Below are 19,883 nucleotides of genomic sequence, written 5' to 3'. Positions count from 1 at the left end.
GTACCAGGTACCACAGAAGACAGGAGTGAGGCCCAGGGCTCAGAAATGCAAGCACCACCCCCTGCAGGTCTCTTTTTCCATGCGAGAGACCAGAAGCCATTATCTGGAGAAGATGACTTGGAGATGCTCTGGACTCCAGGACTAGTCACAGCAGAGGGTGGCAGTGAGGTAGGAGCTGGAAAACTGGGAGAGTAAAATCAAAAACTAAGTAAATTATGGCCGCTCAGACTCTCTGCCTGCTCCCAGGACACCAGCAGCTAAGTGTCACTTCCCTTCCAGGCAGACGATGGAAGATTCTTCTCCGGATAGATTGAATTCTTCATCACCCCCATCCTCTGTTCCTAGGAAAGGATCTCCACAAAACGTTATTTGAGGTTTCCCAGTAAAACAGCCTTCTAGCCATCTGGTCACCCTACTGTGACGTCTACTAGACTATAGGCTTGCCTTGCTCTTTAATATGGAGGGTGATCAGACATTTGAAACGAAAGAGAGGTCAAAACAAACAGAAAAGAAGGAAACAACATGTAGCAAGCAGAAAAACCTTAAAATAACCTTTTAGAAGAACCTATAAAGTAGTAACCTCAGGAAAATATGACATAAAAATAGAATTCCATGAGAAAGGAACGGAAAAGAAAGAGTTCTTGAAAAATTTAAATATGATAACTAAAGTAAAAAAAAAACTCAACAGAAGGTGCCCAACACAGTAACCAAAAAACCAGTTCACCCCAGAAGCACATCAGTATCAAATTTTAGAACACAAAGGATAAAGAGAACATCACGAAAGCCCCAGAAAGAAAAAAAAAACCCTAACAGACAAAGGAAGGGGAATTAGAAGGGCATGAAACTTCTCTCCAGATACACTGGATAGAACGTAATGGGAAAATGCCCTCAAAATTCTGAAGGAAAATTATTTCAACCAGGATTTTATATTCAGCCAAATGATCAATCAAATGTGACGGGAAAGTAAAGACACTTTCAGACATGCAGGACTCAAAACCTGGGCTCATCATGAAAGAGGAAGCCATGGCATCCAGGAACGGGGGCTCCAGCAAAGGAAAGGGCAGAGGGAAGTCTCAGGACCAAGAGCAAGGAGCCAGCCCAGCCTGAGCAGTGGGACCAGCACGGGGAAGGGAAGTTTCCGGGCCAAGGGACCCAGGGCAAGGACCGGCAGATCGTACAGCACGGGTGAGCAGTGGGCAAATTATTGCTGGGCCCCGATGGATCCATTGAAGGAACTGGGGGAAATTGTTATATGTAGAAGAAACTAAGAAGTGGGAAAAGGGTGGGGGATTATTTTTGAAAAAAATGCATGAGAAAAGGTATTTAGGTGGATATTTTGAAATCTAGAGTAAAAAGCAGAAAAAAAGAAGCTACTGACTTGGAAGTGGTTGCTTCTGGGGTGTAGGGCAGAGGAGTAGAGGGGGTTGAACTATGGGCCACTGGCTTTCACCATGCCTTTGAGCCCTGTTTGATGTTTAACTATGGGAATAGGTCACTTTAATCAAATAAACATACATTTTTATGCAAAAATAAAGAGCATGGGCTCTAGAGTCCAATTACCTGGGTTCAGATCTCTCTTAACTCTCTTACTGATGGCAGGGCCTGGGTTGAGCCACTGGCCTTCCTCAGTTTCCTTATCTACCTTGTAAAACTGAGGTGAGGGTTAAACATAATTTCTGTAAAGGGCCTGGCACAGAATATATGATCAATAAATCATAGCCATTATGATTTTTAAGACTTCTGAGAAATTCCACGGTAGACTGAAAGCAAACTCCACTGCCCCATGTTTGGGAGGAGCTGAGAAAACCTGGATAAATGTCACCTTTGCATTTGCCAGTAAGTTCTCCAGCTGTTGTAAAGCTGCAGCCATTCTGCGGGCTCCCACCCCATCCCCTCGCTCTCTCGGTCATTAGGGACGTCACAGTCACCTTCCAGAGTGGCTTAGGAGAAGCTGGGCATGCGGCAGAGAGTGGTTTTTCACGTAAAGGCCCAATTCACTCCCAGGGGCTGCTTGCAGGTTTTCCTTCTGAAGCAGTCGTCCCACACAGCAAGTTGCCTCCATGGGAGGGATCAAAAAGCAGCTCCAGGTAGGGTCGTTCGTGCAGGGCAGGCAGAAGGCAGCTCCAGGCTCTCAGTTAGGGACGGGGAGCACGTGGGCATCAGGCAGAAAAGTCCAGTCTCTGAACTGCCAGGGTCCTGGGCTCAGAGCCACCACAGTGATCTGGTGCCCCACCCAACTAAGGGGGCCTCCAAGGAGGGCCTGGGGCTGCGTTTGCTGACCCCCTGGCCTAAATATATACACATACATATTTAAACAAACATATTGAATGGGGAGAAGTCTGGAGAGAGAGAGGTACCCTAAGATGTTAACCAGCATTCTCTCTAAATGGTGGCATTTGAAGTGATTTTCATTTCTTCTTACTCATCTGTATGTTTCAATTTTGGTAAAATGATCATACATTCCCTTTGTAGTTTTAATTAATAATAATGACAATAAAGAACAAGGTGATGAATCCCTGAAAAGGGAGTGGGTACATGAGGAGGGAAAGTTCTGTGGCCCCTAAAACACACGAATGACCTTCAGCCTGAGAGACTTGGTAACAGCAGGGAAAACGCCAGTCCCCTGCCAGCCAGTGTTCCAAGAATTCAGAGACCCCCGCTTTGGGAGGGGTGCAAATGGGTGGTGGCGGGGCAGAAGGACAGAAAACAGCTAAAGCCTCAATAACCCTTAATGCCCGCAAGGTGCTGCTCTGCGCTCGAACTCACTTAATCCTCACAGTGACCTCTTGAGGTAGGGTCACTTGTCATCCAGCCTTAGTTTTTCCTTTTCTCCTTCACAGGTCCAGCCAGATAAGAGTGACTTGCTGTCTCCATACGTGACCCTTAGTTTCCACTTCCTTGGAATTTTGTCTCCATGCCTTTGTTCAAGCTCTTTCCTCTTCCTAAACACTTCCTCTTCTGTTTTCATGTGCATAATCTCTCTCTGAGAGGGAGAGCAAGGCAGGATACTAACTCTTTCCTCAAGTAACCTCCGCCCCCTCTGAATTCTTAGAATTCTCACTTGGTAACACCATTCTGCCGGCTTCATAATTAGTGCTGCAAGTTATGTTATAGTACATCAGCCCGGGTGCTCGGAAGAGGCATACAGGGTGGGGCAAGACGTGGTCCCGGCCCTGAGGGGCTTTCTGCCAGCCTAGGGAGAAGACACAAACACAGCCAAGTACCTGCGATAGAGAAAGGCCTTTAGACTAAGTGCTAGGGAGAGGAAGAGGGTCTGGGTTCTGCAGGGAGGCCTCCCAGAGGAGGTCAAGTGAACCAAAGGGGCCTTGAAAGGTGCCTGGGATTCCAGCAGGTGGAGCGGGAGAGGGAGGGCCCCCAGCGGGGGAGGCAGGAGGGGTGATGCTTGCTGTAGTTTAGGGCGCGTGAACTGGTAAACCCCGAAGGGCAGGATTCCCGCCGGCTCATCTTTGCCTCCCCCGAACGGTTCCTGGCCACAGGACACGTCTCTCCTGGCCCATGGTGAGTGTCACAGGGCCAACCACGGTGAGCATCAGAGACACCAGGCTGATGCTCTGCCCTGGGAAGAGCCTCCCCAGCAGCTCACCAGGTAGTGCCCGTAGTGTGTAGGCAGCGAATATCTATAAATGAGCGGTGGGCAGCCCATGAAAGGACTCCTGGGCCTGCTCTCAACCGTCAGGGCCCTCTGTGAGCTGCAGCAAGGCACGTCTCCTCTCCGGTCCTTGGTTTCCCCAGCCGTCAGGTGAGATGACCTCGAAGGTACAGGGACTCCTACGGCTGGGGATGAAGCCCGTCAGCCCTGGAGCCAGCATGCCTAGGCACAAATCTCCAGCTTCCTGAGTGACATCAGTAAGTAAATCTCTCTAAGCCTCAGTTTCCTCCTTTGTAAAAGGGAACAATAATACTGCAAAACCTAATCAGAACATCATACGTAGGATCCCAAGAATTCAACTGCACAAAACTTGGAGTCTCGTTACAGTGAGGATTAAGAAAAGATGGGGCACTTGGAGCTAATCGCATGTGTCTATTCAATTATTATGAGGTGTTATAGTAGGATTCTTGTGGATTAAATGTATATATATATATATATATATATATATATATATATATATACAATATATGAAAATGTGTTAATATATATAAAATGTGCAATGTACATTTTACATTGTACAGTGTAATGTACACAGTCCATGTGCAATGGAAGTAACTAGCAGTAGTAAAACAAGAGCTCCCCAGCTGGCTAAGTGCGGCCTCCCTGAGAGAGGAATAGTGGGCTGGCTGGGAGCACGTCAGGGTCAGACTCTGGCAGGGCTGCTGAGCCCGCACTCCCTGAGGCCAGGAATCCTGACAGCCCGGCTGCTTCCAGGGCTGATTCCGCTCTTCCCAAGGTTAGATCCTAGAAATCCTGGGGAAAACTCTGACTGGGACATTACCTCTGGGCAGGCAAGAAATGTTTTTCAAGTTCCCATGAGATAACTGGAGGACAGAGATGTCAGTTAGAAACCACTCTCCCCTTTTTTGTTAAAAATACTCAGAATCGTGTGCGTTGTTAGTATCCCAAGCACTTATTCCCCTGTTAGCATCTATCACAAGGGAGAAGTTAAGCTCTTTTTTCCACAGAAGGAAAGCAGTGTCAGAATAAAGCCAGCTCCTACCTCTCCAGCCCTGGCCCTGGCCGTCCCCCCTCCCTGGGCGGGGACTGCAGAAGGCTTGCTGGGGGGGCAGGGCGGCCAGCCTCCCCACTCCCCACCCCTCACCGTGCCCAGCTACCTCAGGCCATCTGCAGATGCCCCCATGCCAGGGGCAGCTCAAGTAGGAGCCTGGATCCCACATGCATCCTGGACAAGAGCTAGGAAAGGGTTTCCTGCTGCCATCTGGGCACAGCTCCATTCTGCATCTTATAAGCACAGGTATCAGAGTGGGAGAGGACCCTGGCGAGCCTCCCCTTTTATTAAATGGGCTAAAGCCTAGAGAGAGGTTGTCCATGCCTCCCTGGCTCTCTGTCCCCTTTGCTGGTTCCTTCTCACCTCCCAATCTCTAAATGTTGGTGTGCCCCGGAGCTCAGAGCTTGGATCCTCCCACACCAGCTCACAGACCTCACCCAGGCCTGCAGCTTTATGTACCATATATATGTGCCTGCTGACAACTCTCAAATGTACGTCTCCATTCCAGACTCTATTCTGACCTCAAGACTCATACATTCAACTACCCACTCAGCTTCTCCACTGGGATGTCTAATAGGCATCTCGCTCCTCATGGGTCCAAAACTGACTTCCTGATCTTTTCTCCTCCCATAGTCTTCTCCGTTTGAGTTCATGACAGCTCCATCATTCCTCAAGCCAAAAACCTTGGAGTCACTCTTGGCTTCTGTTTCTCTCATACTCACGCCCAATCCATCAGCAAACCCTTCCACATACATATAGATTCTGATCACTTCTCCCCATCTCTCCCTCACCCTGCTCCAAGCCACCATCAGTCCTGCCTTGTTTTCAGTAGTCTCCTTAATGGTCTCCCTGCCTCCACCCTTGTGTGCTGTAGTCTGTTGTGAACTATCCCAGGAGGCAGACTATCCTGTGAAGATAGAGGTCAGCTGAGGTCTCCCCTCAGCACAATGCCCTCCAGGGGTGCCCCATCCCATCCAGAGCAGTGGTCCATCTTATCTTTCCATCTGCGCTCATAGGGTTCGCTGCACGCTCGCTCCACTCCAGCCCCAGTGGCCTCAAACCCACCAGGCGCTCTCCCACCTGAGGTCTTGGTGTGTGCAGCTCCTCTGCTTGGGACTCTTCCCCCAGGTTTCCGCGTGCTCACTGCCTCCCGTCCTGGGCACAGCCTCGTTCCTGTCTGTATGCAAATGCCACCTTTTCGGTGAGGTCTTCCCCAGCCTGCTTAGTTACAATTGCACCCCCTCCAATTTCTGTCCCCACTTTTTACTTTCTTTTTCTCCATGATGCTTATCACTGTCAAACATACTATAAACTTTATTTATTTTGTTTATTATGTATCTCCTCTAATGGGAATGTAAGTCCCCTAAGGTTAGAGATTTTTATCAGATACACAGTAAGTGCTCAACATTTATTTGTTAACTGAGTGAATGAACAGGAATCAGTGGTTCTGGTGCGTCTGCATCAGCTTTTCCCATGAGGACCATTGCACTTAGCCAATGAATGGAAGAGCAAGAAAACACCTAGATCATCAAGTTCAATACCTTTTTCACTTGAGGGACACTGAGATTTAGCAAGGAGGAGGATATCCCAACACATCACAGCACGTTGACTTTAGAGCTGGGGCTGAGAATGGATCCTCCTGTCTCCCAAACAGAGCCTGTCCTCTGGTCCCCCTGCCACCCACGGAGGTCACTCCATTCTGACAGCAATTTCCAGTCTCCTGAGCTATAAAATTAGAACAAGGAACCTACAGAAAACAAAGAAATGAAGTATGGGGCAGGGGTATTTTTAGGCTCGCTGGTTTCTAAGTGCATACATATATAGAAAGGTCTATACACATGGCTATATATAGGTATTAAATCAGGAAGTAAGTTGAGTGGTGGGTTAGCTTTTCTGGGGGTGGCTGAGTGAGGCTGCTGCAACACGGACAGTTTTGAGCCAGAGCAGCTGATTCCAAGGGAACTGGCCCTGCTGAGTCATCTGGAAGCCGCATACCTCACACTGAGTGTTCAGAAAGAGTCTGAGGAGTTAGAGCCTTCTTTTTCTTCTCCTCAATCAGCCAGAAGAACCAGTGAAACTCCAAGGCCCACCCAGCATCTTATGGTCAAAATCTCCCCAGTGCTGGCTTGCCGTCTTTGGGGGCAAATGGGGATTCTGAAGGGGGAGTCTGAGCAGTAACCTGGGGCCTCTGTGTCCCCAGCTGACCAGAGACACCTCCTGGGTTCTGGTCCCTTTGTCCACCAGGAACTTTCCAAGACTTCAGACCAGGCCTAAAAGATGAGACCTGGATTAGCATAACGCACTTCCTAATGGTCAGATGTTCTGTTTATCATGTAGGGATCTCATTTTATATAACAATTTACTAGGGAGGTACTTTTTAAATTGTCTCCATTTTATAGTTGGAGAAACTGAGGCACAGTGTGGGTAAGTGATGTACTCAGGTCTCTCAGCTTAAGTGGCAGACCCAAGCGGTCTAGCTCTACAGCCCATGCCCTTAGCCATCAGGCTATGCTGCACTGGCAAGAGGGCAGGAAACCTGGGTATGTGTAGAGCGTTTCTGGGGCTCTGAGATTCATGGCTGCATCCAGGTTTTGATGCTGCCGATCTTTGACTGGACTTTGAGCTAAGCGATGAACGTGTAGCAAGCACATTGGTTGCTTGTGGAAAGTGAATGGGGGCAGGCCTGTTCCTCTCACCTGGGGCAATCCAAGGGAAGTATCCCGATTGATGCGGTAGAAATAGGAGCCAGTGTCCCTCTGCAAGGCAGGAAAAGGACCAAGCGCTAAAGCTGGGGCAGATCCCTGCCCTCATGTAGCTTATGTTGTAGTTGCGGGACACGGACGATGACCACAAACAAATAAATGAGATAGTTAAGATGGTTATAAAAGCCCTAAACAAAATAAAACAAGGTAATGGAATGGTTATGGGTTCAGCTGTGTTCCCCCAAAAGTTATGTGTTGAAGTCCTAAGCCCCAGAATATGACTTTATTTGGAGATAGGGTCTTTACTGAGGTAACTGATTTAAACTGAGATCATTAGGGTGGGCTCTAATCCAACATGACTGGTATCCTTATAAATAGGGAAAATGTAGAGACAGGTACCCAGGGAGAGCACCATGTGAAGATGAAGAGAGATCAGAGTGATGCACCTACAAGCCAAGAGCACCAAAGATTGCCACATGCCACTAGAAGCTAGGAAAGAGGCATGGAACAAGTTCTCCCCACAGCCCTCAGAAGGAACCAACCCTGCTGACCCCGTGATCTTGGAAATTTCTAGCCTCCAGAACTGTGAGACAATAAACCTCTGTTGTTTAAGCTACCAGTCTGTGGTGCTCTGTTATGGAAGCCCTAACAAGCTAACACACAGACAAAGAGTGTCTGGGGGAGAAGAGGATTAATTTAGCTAACAGATTCGGTTAGGTCTATCTGAGGAGGTGACAACTGGGCTGAAGCCTGAATATTGACAAGGAGACGCTCATGTGAAGATACACACCCCAGACATGGAAACTAACTTGGCATATCTATGGGAGAGACGGAAGGCCCATGTGGCTGGACCAGGGTGGGTGAGGGCAGAGAGGTTCAAGGAGAGGGAAGATAGGATAGAACCTTCATGGAACGTGCTGGGAATTGGGATTTTACACTAATTGCAATGGGAAACCACTGGAGGGAGTGACGTGAGACCCGACTTTCCCGTTTCAAAGATCCCTCTGGCTGCTCGGTGGAAAAGAAATTTGAGGATCTGGTAAGGGGAGACCAGTTAGGAGTGTGAGGTTCACGTTCAGATGAGAAATGAGTACACTTGACTTAGGGCACTGGCAGAGGATGGGGGAGAAGTGGTCTGGTTGGTGATAAACTCTGGAGAACCCCAATAGGACTTGCTGGTCCTGGGATGAGAGAAAAAGGAAGGTACCTACGACGACCCCTAGGACCTTGGGTTAAGCAGCTGAAAGAGCAACGGTGCTTCTTACGGTGGGAGTGGATAGAGTAGGGAGTTTCTTGGAGAGAAACAGCCAGTCAGCTCCCACCCGAATAAGATTTATAAGCTGAGGCCAGAACAAAGATTAACGCGACATAGTCCCTGTCTTAGAACTCGGAGCCTGAAGGAGGCAGACACATAAACGAATAATACCGACACACCGTGTGAAGTAGCTGGCTACACTCAGCTACAGGAGTGACTCTGGGGAAGTCGGACAAAAGAGGAAAAGGTTTCTGTTTTACTTTTTGAAAATAATTTCGGACTTAGATAAATGTTGCAAAAACAGTACAAAGAATTCCCAAATACCCTTCACCTGGTTTCCCCAAATGTTAACATCCTACAAATTTACAGTACAGTCATCAAAACCAGGAAATTAGCATTAGCTACAAACCTCATTCAAATTTCATCGAGTTCCCCATTAATGTTCTGCATCTTATCCAGGAGCCAAACCAGGATCACCCATAGCACTTAGTTATCGTGTTTCTGTAGTCTCTCTGGCCTGGGATAGCACCTTCATCTACTCGTTCATGGCCTTCATACATTTGAAGAGTACTAGCCAGTTATTTTGTAGAATGTACCTCAATTTGGGTTTGTCTGGTGTTTCCTCGGGTTGTGCATTTTGACAAGAACACCACAGAAGTGATGCTGTGCCCTTCTCAGTGCATCATGTCAGGTGGCACATGAGGCCGATATGTTGTGGTACTTGTTATGTTGACTGTGATCACCCGAGTAAGGTGGGGTCTGCCAGGTTTTCCACTGGAAAGGTACTCTTTTCCCCTTTGCTACTAATAGGCATCTCGTAGGGAACTACTTTGAGATGATGTAAGCATCCTGTTTCTCATCTTATTTTTACCCACAAATGTTTGTTTCCGTTGATGAGTCTTGCTTAAAACAATCACAACCGTGGGTGTCTGCCAAATGGTGGTTTTCTATTTCCTTCACACCTTTCTAATGTTCATCAATTGAAATTTTGCTGTAAGAAAGGCTTTTCCCTTTTCCCTTACTTGTTTATTCAAACATTTATATCAGTATAGACGCATTATTTCCTATTTTTCTCTTGTTCTATAAGTTATAATTTGTTGTGATCATTTTTTTTTTTTTTTTTTTTTTGCTCAAATTATCTCAAATTTGGCCATCGGGAGCTCCTTCAAGTTGGCTTCTGTGTTCAACAGGAAAGTTTTGAGCAAAACTTATGACAAAGTTATGACAGTGAGGCATAGGGACTTGTAAGGAGAAGGGAGAGGAGAGGCTTCTGGGCCTGGAGGGCAACCGTGGGCTCTACACCCAGTGCTCTCTGAGGACGCTTGCCAGCCTCTGGGCTGGCTACTCCTGACCATGAGGGCCAGGAAGATGCAGCCACGTGCCTTGCTCAGGTAGAGAGACCTCCACCGAAGGTGCCCCACCTCTAGCACGACTTTCCCAGGGACCAACCAGCAGGCTGCAGCTGCTACTGCACTTGGGCTGTTAATGCATCTGCCTGGCTTTGCCCAAGAGGGGCCCTCCACCATGTGCACTGACACCTCCACCTCCAGCCACCTGCTGCCTGCTGCTGCCCCGCCAGGCCTGCCATCACCCAGGGGCGTGGGGTCCCCACTGCTCAGCCCCTAGCTGACTGAAGCGTGTTCCTGTGACCTCCTTGCCTGAAGGGGTTGTATCCAGGGAGGTGACGAGGCTCTCAGAGCTATGGAGTGACAAAACCACTTGGCCTGGAGACCGTCTAGGTGAGACTGGCTATCGTTTTGACTGGCTAGCTGTCGTTTTTTCAATCCAGGGTCTCTGTGAAGTCTTGAGGGGATGCCCAATAGGTAAAGTCGGTCGGAGCAGGCGAAGGGGCGAGGGAGTGGCAGTTGGATGACCATCAGTCTGGTCCAGGCCCCTGTTGACAGGGATGGAGCTGAACCCAAAGGGAAAATGGCTTATCTAAGGTCACAGGGACAGTTGGTGGCTAGGCAGGACCAGGACTCAGTGTCCAGAATCCTTGTGTCCTCCTCACCATTGCACATTCCCAATCTGCTCTGCTTCTTGTTTATCAATGACTGATGAGGCCGTAGTCTGTGTTTCCTTGTCCATTTCCCTTGTTCCCATGGCAGGCGGAGAGACGGAGGCCAGTCTTCCAGCCCCGTCTGAGGCAGGGCCTCTAGGCACATGAGCAGCACTGACCCTTCACCCCCAGGGAAGGGGAGCTGTCCTGGGTCATTTAGCAAATCAAGGCTGAACTCACCTTGTAATCTCTCCTGGCTGGAGGCCCATGACCTCACCCAGACCCATCACTGAAGGGCTAGAATCTGGCCACCTTTTCTTCCTTCTCTCCCTTCTCTTCCTTCAGTTCAGAATGGGAAGCCTCCCTTTTTTCCTCTTTTAAATTTCATATTAAGCTTTAAGATAGGGTAAGCATTCACATGACTCAAAATTCAAAAATTACAAAAGTTACACTGTAAGAAGTCTCCTTTCCAATTCTGTCTTTTGGACTTCCCCTCCCAGGGGCAGTCACTGTGGTTCATAGGGTTGCTGTGAATTAATCCACAGAAAGCACTTAGAACCGTGGCGGGCACATGTTACACACACAGGGCGTGCCGCATCATTGTTTTTATTTTTAAACTCAATCATAGCTTTATCTCCCACACTCAGCACCCAAGTTTCACCTCCTCAGGCCCCCAACACTGTAGCCCTACTAGACTGTGACCATTTTGAACTCAGCCCAGGCCTGGTGACCTTTCTGCATCTTGTTCCTGCTGCTCCTTCAGGCTGGGCAAGCCCTCCCCGCCCTGCCCCCTGCTGAAATGCCGCCTAGTCTCCAAAGCCCAGCTCAGATGCACCTTCCTTTCAAGGCCTCAGTCTTCTCCTCCTTTGTATTTCCCCATCCTTCTTGACTTCTATGATTGACTTTCCACAACCTCCTGCATTCATGTGAGAATCATATATGCTTTTGCCATCCCCCAGCTCGACTGTCAACTCCCTGAGGGCAAGGCCGGGATCTTTTTCATCTCTGAGTTCCCTGCAGCACTTAGCACAGAAACTTCCATGTGGGATGTGAATAAATGCCTTTAAATTTAACTGCAAATTTGAACTCATTGGGGATGCAGAATGTGGACATGTGAAGAAATACTTACGCTGCTCAAGGTAGGACTCATTACTTCTCTATGGTCTAGAAGCCATACTTTTATTTTTTTATAAATTTATTTATTTATTTTTATTTTTGGCTGCGTTGGGTCTTTGTTGCTGCGCACGGGCTTTCTCTAGTTGCGGTGAGCAGGGGCTACTTTTCGTTGTGATACGCGAGCTTTTCATTGCGGTGGCTTCTCTTGTTGCAGAGCACAGGCTCTAGGCACACGGGCTTCAGTAGTTGTGGCTCACACGCTCTAGAGTGCAGGCTCAGTAGTCGTGGTGCACGGGCTTAGTTGCTACGCAGCATGTGGGATCTTCCCAGACCAGGGCTTGAACCCGTGTCCCCTGCATTGGCAGGCGGATTCTTAATCACTCCGCCACCAGGGAAGTCCCTAGAGGCCATACTCTTATAATCAGAATGCACCAAGTTTTTCCCAGACCTCACAAGTGGGTTGGAGACCTGCTTTCTTCTGCTCACTCATTCCCTGTCATTCTGCATTTAACAAATCCTACAGTCCTGCAAACAATGTTTGCTTTGCAATAGCATCCAACTGTCTTTCATTCCTCCCATAAGATAAGGAGCAGGTGACAGAGAACCAACTTTAGTGCAGGACCTCGTTAGCTTTGGGGCACAGACACCCTACATGAGTCAGAAACTTTCTACTCCTCACATAATGTGACTCCAAAAAGTCTAGATTGTTAGGCTACTTTGCTTATAACCAAAATCTTCCTGAATATACTCGTGACCATATGTGTGACTGGAGCTCAGAGAAGAGGGCAAGGTCACCAACCTACATATCCATAAGGACTATGTTGGGTGACATATAATAGAAATCCTAAATAACTAGTTTCTTCTTCCCTCATGTAACATAAATCCTGACGTCTGGTGGACCACACCCTCCATGGCAAAGATTTCCTCTACTCTTCTGCTCTGCCATACTTAGGATGTGACTTCCGTCTTCAGGTTGCCATATGGTCATAACATAGCCACTGTGGCTCCAGACATCACATTTGCATTCCAGACAAGGAAAAGGAGAAAGACGGTAAGGGGCAAAAGGGCACAGTTGAGTCAGCCTCCTTCAAAGAGCTTTCTCAGAGCCTCTCCCAGCAACTTCTATTTACATCTCACTGGCCATACCTGTGACCCATGCACACCCTAATTGCAAAGGAGCCTGGGAAATGTAGTTTCTTAGCTGGGCACATTACTCCCCCAAATAAACTTGGGGTTTTGTTAGTAATGAAAAAAGGGGGAGTAGGGATGGGGTTGGTAGTTAACTGTCTCTGCCACAATTGGGACAGTTAAGGAAGACTTCATGGAAGAAATGGGCCACAGTAGGATGAGATAAGAACTTACCACGTGCCAGGCACTTTATTAAAACAGGTTGGAGAGGGGAAGCTTCTGTTATCTTCACATGCCAGGGAGCAGTTCCAGTTTCCGTTTTAGAGATAAGGAAAATGAAAGCTAAAGCTATTCAATAATTCACTCAGGGTCATGTAAATGGCAGTCTAGATTCAAATTCCAGAATCTGCCAGGCTCCCTTGTCCCTGCCAGGCTCACCTGTCACCTGCCAGAATCAGTACATATGTGAGAGGAAGGAAAGAAGAGGGTTCAGAGATGGGGAGGCTCTCGGTATGTTTCCAGAACAGAACTCTGACAGGGTCAGAAGGAAAAGGGAATGGAGAGGCCCAGATTGTTCCAAGTGGGTGTTTTCAACTGTAGGGATATCTTACTTACTTATGGGCTAATTGCCAGGAGAATTTAATCTGTTTTACACTTAGCATTAGCATGACATGAAATAAAAGTCAAAAATCAAATGGAAAACTGAGGAGATGTGTGGGGGATGAGAGCACCTTTTGTTGGGGACCCCAGAGACAGGGAAAGGGAGAGGGTGGGAGGCCCACCCCAGGCTGGAGGGCGAGTGGGGCAGGGGGTCTCTGCTTGCGCCAAGTCCCTCCTGCTCTGGGCAGCAGCCAGCAGTCTGCCACCTGCCAAGAGCTGGGGAGGCCTGAGCGGTGAGGAGCGTGCCGGGCTGCTCTGAGTCCCGGGAACATTCCCGCCTCGGGCTGGCAGACTGCGCCCTGAGCGAAGGGGTCAGATGCGTCTCTGCCCCTTAGGAGCTGGGTGACCTGAAGCAGGTTACTTCTCTGACTCTCACCCTCTGCATCTGAGAACTGAAATAATCCTACCTTGCAGGACTTTAGGGAGAAAAAGCAAGGTGTACATAGCCTGGCAAGTGCTTAGAAAACAGAACCCGCTAATTTCGTTAACATAATTATTATTGCTTTTGTCATTGTTGCTGTCTAGTAGATGATGGCACCATTGACTAAAACCTGGAATATAGAAAGAGGAACAGGCTGGTGAGGGTAGCAGGGGAGGCTGAAGATAATCAGTTACAGTATTGCCCTTTCAAAGAGAAGATGGATCCTGTCCTTGGCCTCGATTAGTTAATGCATTGAAGGGTTAAAAACAGGAAACAGAAAAAAACCGTATTCCAACACTGTATAAATTTATCAGTAAACCGTCTGGTAAGCCCCCGTGATGTGCTCAGCATGGTTCTAAGCTCTCTGACAAAGATATAAAAAGTAGAGTAAAAACTCAGCTAATCCAACCACTGGGAAATTGTGGCAGGTGAATTTTCTGGACACCTGAAAATTTACCAGCCCCACACACTTTAGGCACTTTTTTCTTAATGTTAAAAATCGTGGATGGAAATATTTTTTAAGCGCACTATTCTCATCCCTGGCTTCCTAGTGACTATCGAATACATCGTCATTGAGAACAACATGGGCTCTGCTGTCCTGTGATACGGTGATGGCCCTGGAGGCTGTGGGGTGAGGGTGGCTATTTGCTTCTACCCTTATGGTCCCTGTGCACTATTTTGTTTTTATATTTGCTTTTATAGTTTTTCTAGGTATTCTCTCACTGTCAGGCTTTTGTGTGTTAATTTTCCCTTCTCTTTTTGAGCCTCCCTTCTAGTGCTTTCACTTTATTGCTTCTGATGTGCTCTAGGTTTGGAGACCAGACATAAATGCTTCATCTTTTATAGCCCAAAAAGGAATTAAGGGAACTATTACAGTTTATCAAGTACCTACTATGTGCTGAGCATTTTACCAGCTGTTTTGCAGCCATTATTTCATTTTTTACCACAGCCCCGTGAGTTGGAAATTTTTATCTCCAGTTTTTAGACGTGTAGACTGGGGCTCAGAGAGTTTCAGCACTTTGCCCAAGGTCACACAGCTGCTGGTGAGTGGCCTGGCTAGAATTCAGATGCCGTGTGTCTGGTACAGGGATCATGCATGCTTTTCCTGCTGTGCTTCACTGCTTTGGGTCTGTGGTAAATCACATGCTGTTCGCTGTCGCTTGTTGCTGTGTTGGGTTGTGATAGCGTTATCTTCCTAAATATTATAGAACGTAAGCCCCTTGAGGGCAGTGACCTGGCTGCCCACTTACATACTGCCCACACCATTGCCTAGTGCCAGGATCCAGGTGGTCAACAGCTGCTTTACAAAGAGCGGGAGCCTGGAAGAATGGGGGCAAGAGAATGGAGTGGGCCGTTGCCGCTTGTCACCCAGCACCTCATACCTCCCTGCTACCTAAAACCTTCAGCTTGCCCCAGGTATTTGCTCAGCATTTGCTGAGCCCAAATCTTCCCTTAGCTTGAATCAGCAGCTGCGGAAGCAGCCCACGTGGGCCACTCTGGGCTGGGAAGGAGGAGTGGCTGCCCAGGCTGCCGGCCTCTCCCTGGGGACCGACCAACACGGAAGCCAAGCCCAGATGAGACACTGCAGTGAGGTAGCAGCCCAGTGGGGAAGGCTGGTGTTGGGTCCGGGACTGTCACTAAGAAATTCTAGAGCAGGTGCCTCTGAGGAAACTCCTACAGAACTTCCTTCCTGAAAGGAGAGTGACTGGAATTCCAGTGGATCCAACTTTCCAGCCCAAGCAAACAGCAGACCAGCATCCCAGCAGGGCCTGATTTTGCTAGGTAATGCTGGCTCTGAGTCTTCGCTTCTGTGACTCAAACTTTGAGGCGAGAAACTGCCCCATCACATGACTTACGGATTTCGCCCTGACAGGACAGTTTCTGTTTGTGTTTTGGTTCTCTGTCAGACACTTTGAGCTCAGAGGGGAACCCCTCCCTCCGTGTGACCCGGGCACACGGGCCGTGTCACGTGACCACAGTTGCCTGCGAGCCAAGCATTTCTCTGGGTGACATCATGCCCTTGCTGATTGCCCAGGTGTTTCAGGGCCCCCCCGGGGGCTGACACGGAATTTGCATCACTTCTGATACTTGGCTCTTGATTTGTTTGTCTTTGGTTAATAGCAAATCTGGATTGGGGTCGAGGGAAGTTGTTGAGACAACCAGACAGCAAACACGTCCCACAGAAGCTTGGCGGGACTTGGACCTGCGGCTCCTGCCCCTCCTCAACCCCAGGAGCCATCACAGGTCTTCTGGGCTCAGGCCTGAGGCAGAGAGATTGCTGGTTCAGACTCTCTAGCACCATCCTGGGACTTAATTCAGATTCGGGACCTCTCTGGACCAGCCTCGAAGGCCCAGAACCAGGTGTTGCTGAGACTTATGCTTTTACGTGGCTCTCACTTCCCCCCTCTTCAGTGCGGCCAGTGCCAGAGGACCCTGGATTTCTCTCCTTCCCTCTGCTCTGGCCATTTGCCTGGAGTCAGAGCTCAGCCTTCCCACCCTCCCACTAACCTTGGGTCCATGGGCAATCACTTCACAGACCCATGGAGGGCCAGGACTGAGGGACTCTGCAGAGACCCCCACCCCCACCCCCATTACTTTATGGGGAAGGAAACCCAGGCTGGAGGGTTTCTTAATCCATTTTTCTCACCCACCAATTTCCAGCAACCTTCGCCTCTCTGGCCTCAGTTTGCCCATCTGCCGAGGAGTGGGAAACAAACCCCATTCTCCCAACCGCAGGATGAAGACTGGGACCAGCTGAGTTTGTGAAAGGGCCTATTACCCCATTGCTCCAGAGGTTCTCAAGCGTGAACATGCATCTGAGTCCCCTGGAGGGCTTGAAAACAGAGGGAGGCTCCTCCCTCCCACCCCGGGGTTTCAGTAGGTCTGTGGTGAAGTCAGAGAATGTGGACATTTTCAGACGATGCTGACGTGGCTGGTTCAGGGACCACACTTTGAGAAGCACTGCTCTAAATCTCTGGAACTCACCCAAAAGAGAGCAGTATGTGCTGGAGCCTCTCACGCTGGCTTCAGGAAGTTGGTAGCTTGAAATCAGCCACAGTGGGAGTATTCACATCTCGGAAATCAGTAAATGCTGCAAACCAGTTTTTTTTTTTTTTTTTTTTTTTTGCCGGGGAGCTAGCTGGTAGACATTTACCGGCACACCGCTGGGTAAGAGGGCAGCCTTTCTCTTCCTCTGTGCTCCAAGACTGGGGTGCCGTGCCTCAGAAACAGGACAGGAAAGCTCAGTCAGAACTCTCTGTGCCTCCATTTCATTGTCTGTAAATTGGAAACACTAATAGCATCTACCTCACTGGCCCGCAAGAATTAAGTAAGAAAATACCCGTGAATCACTTAGCAAAGTACTCAGCATAGAGTAAGTGCTCAAAAATATTAGATCTCGTCATTAAAATCCTTTGGATTATAGGGAATCTGTATTTTGTTCCTACAAGATTATGAAGTTCTATATAACTGTACTCCTGGGAGGGGTGGAGACCGCGCCATGCTGAGCTTCACAGCTTTGGGGTGCCCACTGGTACCTAGTCCTCCTTCTCTGGGGACCCCCCCATTGCACACTGTGAGCCCCACCCAGCCCCCGGTTTGTAATGTGTGACACCCCTGGCCGTGGCTGCTTACAATAGATACTCTGGGGTTCTCAGAGTCTCCTTCCTGGGAACTTGGACCTGGAACCTAGAGCCAGCCTATAACTCACCACCTCAAGGTCAGTGGGGCAAGCAGGCTCTGCCAGCAGCCAGAGGGACCGGGGAAGGGCTGCAAAGAGAAGAGGTGGAGCAGGTGGGCAGAGGCAGGCACGAGAGTGAGGTGGAGAAAGAGGCCTGAGGACACCCCGCCTCTGAATCTGGGCTCCTCTAGAAGTTCTGCTGCCCTGCCCTGGGCCTGCATCCTCTCAGCCAGTGTCCACTGTGGCTTAAGTCGTATCACGTTGGCTTCCGTTAATTGCAACCTGAGAGTCCCAACTTCTCCACTGACTCTGCTCTTTGCTCACCCCCACCTGCCCCAGCACAGGCTTGGGACCTGTGCCTGCTCAGCCCTGCCCATTGTGGGCCTCGGGCAGGACTCAAGGCCTCGCTTCTTCCATCTGCTCATTGAATATGGACTTGGGCGGACACGAGCCTCATTCTGAATTTTCCCCGTTATATGAAGAGAAATGAATATTCCCGACATTACCTACTCAGTGTCACCCCCTGCTTAAAGACCCTGCAGCAGTCCCACCCCACCCCCGTTGCTCTTGGATTGACTCCAGGCTCCCTTCTTGCACTCTAGACGCTGCCTGAGCCTCTCCTGGCCTCTCTCCGACCTCCACTCTCACCTCTTGACTCTGAGGGATATAGACCTGCTGGCAGTTCCCCAAGACCGCATGTTCTCTTTGGCTTCTCTCTGTGTAGAACAGAATTTCCCCAAGCCTACAGCCAACTACCAAGCATTCTTCAGGCCCCCCCTTCGATGTCACTTCCCCTGGGCCGTCTTCCCTAGCACGGCCCTGGCTGTGCCCCTGTGCCTCGCACCCTGTGCAGTCTCCCTGTTGGCGCGGCCTGTGCCACACCACAAGGTCCCAAGTGCAGGGGCCAGATGCAGGCCCCTCTTGTTTCCCCAGGTTCCACGTTGTAAGGGCTCAGTGGATGGTTAAATAAATGTTGTGACCTGAGGAAAGGGGAGCTCCAGAAACTCAGGGGCCATCACCATTGTCCATGGTGACCTCCAGAAAATCAAGTTTCCAGAGGGAAGAAAAGGAGAGGAAGGTGTGAAGGCAGCCCTAAAATGGGTCAGGTAGAGTGCCTGCTGGGTGATCAGATAGAGAGCTCTCCTGGAAGAGAAGGTGTGATTGAAGAGAGAGTGACATTGGCAGGAAGGAGGCAATGTGAGGTAGAGGGGATAAAAGCACAGAATCTGGAGGGAAGGTGAGGAGGAGAAAGAGGAACACGAGCCCTGGACCTTGGACTCCCCTTCCTAGACCTCGTGCTGTGCTTGTTCCCTAGAGGCTCGGGCCGCAGTTGCTCGCGGACTTGCTGGTGGCTCAGCCGCACGATGGACACGTGTGTCTAACCTGAAGGAAGTCCCCTGTAACCTGACCTAAAGGAAGCTGCTGGGAAAGTTACCACAAATACAGTTCTCCAGGGATTCCCTTGCCCTAGTCAGCTCGCTAAAGCCCCTCTCCAAAGCCAGCCCTGCTCGGAGGCCCTGGGCAGGGAGTGGTCACGGTGCCCAGTGCCGGGCGGGGCGTCAGAAGGCCCTTGGCTTCCCCCCTCCGGCTGCAGGCTGGCTCCTTTGCGAGGCCAGCCAGGGGACTGGGTGGCTCACCTCCCTTGGGCACAGGTCCCATCACAGCATTGCTCCAGCCATGGACGTCATTCCCCAGTTACCGCAAAGTAGGGTTACAGTTTCTCCCACGGTGTGGAAATCCCAGTCTCTGTAACCTCCAGTGAGCCCTCTCAACCACCTGGGCCGAATGCAGAAGCTGGGCTTCTGGTCCATTAAATTCCCAGTCCAGGAAGCCTCCAGTGTGAGGCTTCCTTGTAATCTGTGATCTATTTTCAGGGCTGCCCAAGAAAGACTTCATTAGTTTAGACATTAGGACTTTAATAGCTGATTCTAGTAAAGTTGGGTACACAAAGAAGAAGCTGAGAGCGTTTAGAGAAAGCCTACATTCACCTGCCTTCCCCAGCAACTTAAGAACTAGTTTTACCCCTAAGAGCTTACAGTCTAGGTGGGAAAAGAAAATGAAGGTGCATTACATGAAACTGTGGAGAACAATTAAATATTAACCGGTGTGGTGCTCGCTGATTGCAACAGGATTATAATGTGGCTCAGAGAGCCAGTTCTGCATCAGAGAATTCACGGAGAAGGGAGACTGGAGCCGGGCCTGCAGCGGGGGGATTCGGATCAGTGGAGAAGAGAAGGCAGG

At 49.4% G+C, this 19,883-nt stretch overlaps 1 protein-coding gene across 4 annotated transcripts in view; it reads left to right on the top strand.

Moving 5' to 3' along the window:
• The window catches only part of LOC309632849 (uncharacterized protein), a 100,183-nt gene that overhangs the window by 69,085 nt on the left and 11,215 nt on the right, over nt 1–19,883 (top strand). The window contains exons 4-6 of one of the 4 annotated variants that reach the window (XM_082400822.1): nt 3,698–3,867; nt 11,598–11,777; nt 15,420–19,878. The exons of 2 other annotated variants lie outside the window; for them this stretch is intronic. In XM_082400822.1, coding sequence (XP_082256948.1) covers nt 19,779–19,878 — 100 coding nt within the window. In that variant the 5' untranslated portion in view covers nt 3,698–3,867; nt 11,598–11,777; nt 15,420–19,778. The remainder of the gene's footprint in view (nt 1–3,697; nt 3,868–11,597; nt 11,778–15,419; nt 19,879–19,883) is intronic. One more of the 4 variants, XM_082400821.1, reaches the window with a different exon arrangement.

Source organism: Balaenoptera borealis, assembly GCF_965194805.1.
Source record: "Balaenoptera borealis genome assembly, chromosome: 1".
NCBI lineage: Eukaryota > Metazoa > Chordata > Mammalia > Artiodactyla > Balaenopteridae > Balaenoptera > Balaenoptera borealis.
The sequence above is the reverse complement of the archived record's forward strand: the minus strand, read 5'-3'. Positions and strand labels throughout refer to the sequence as shown.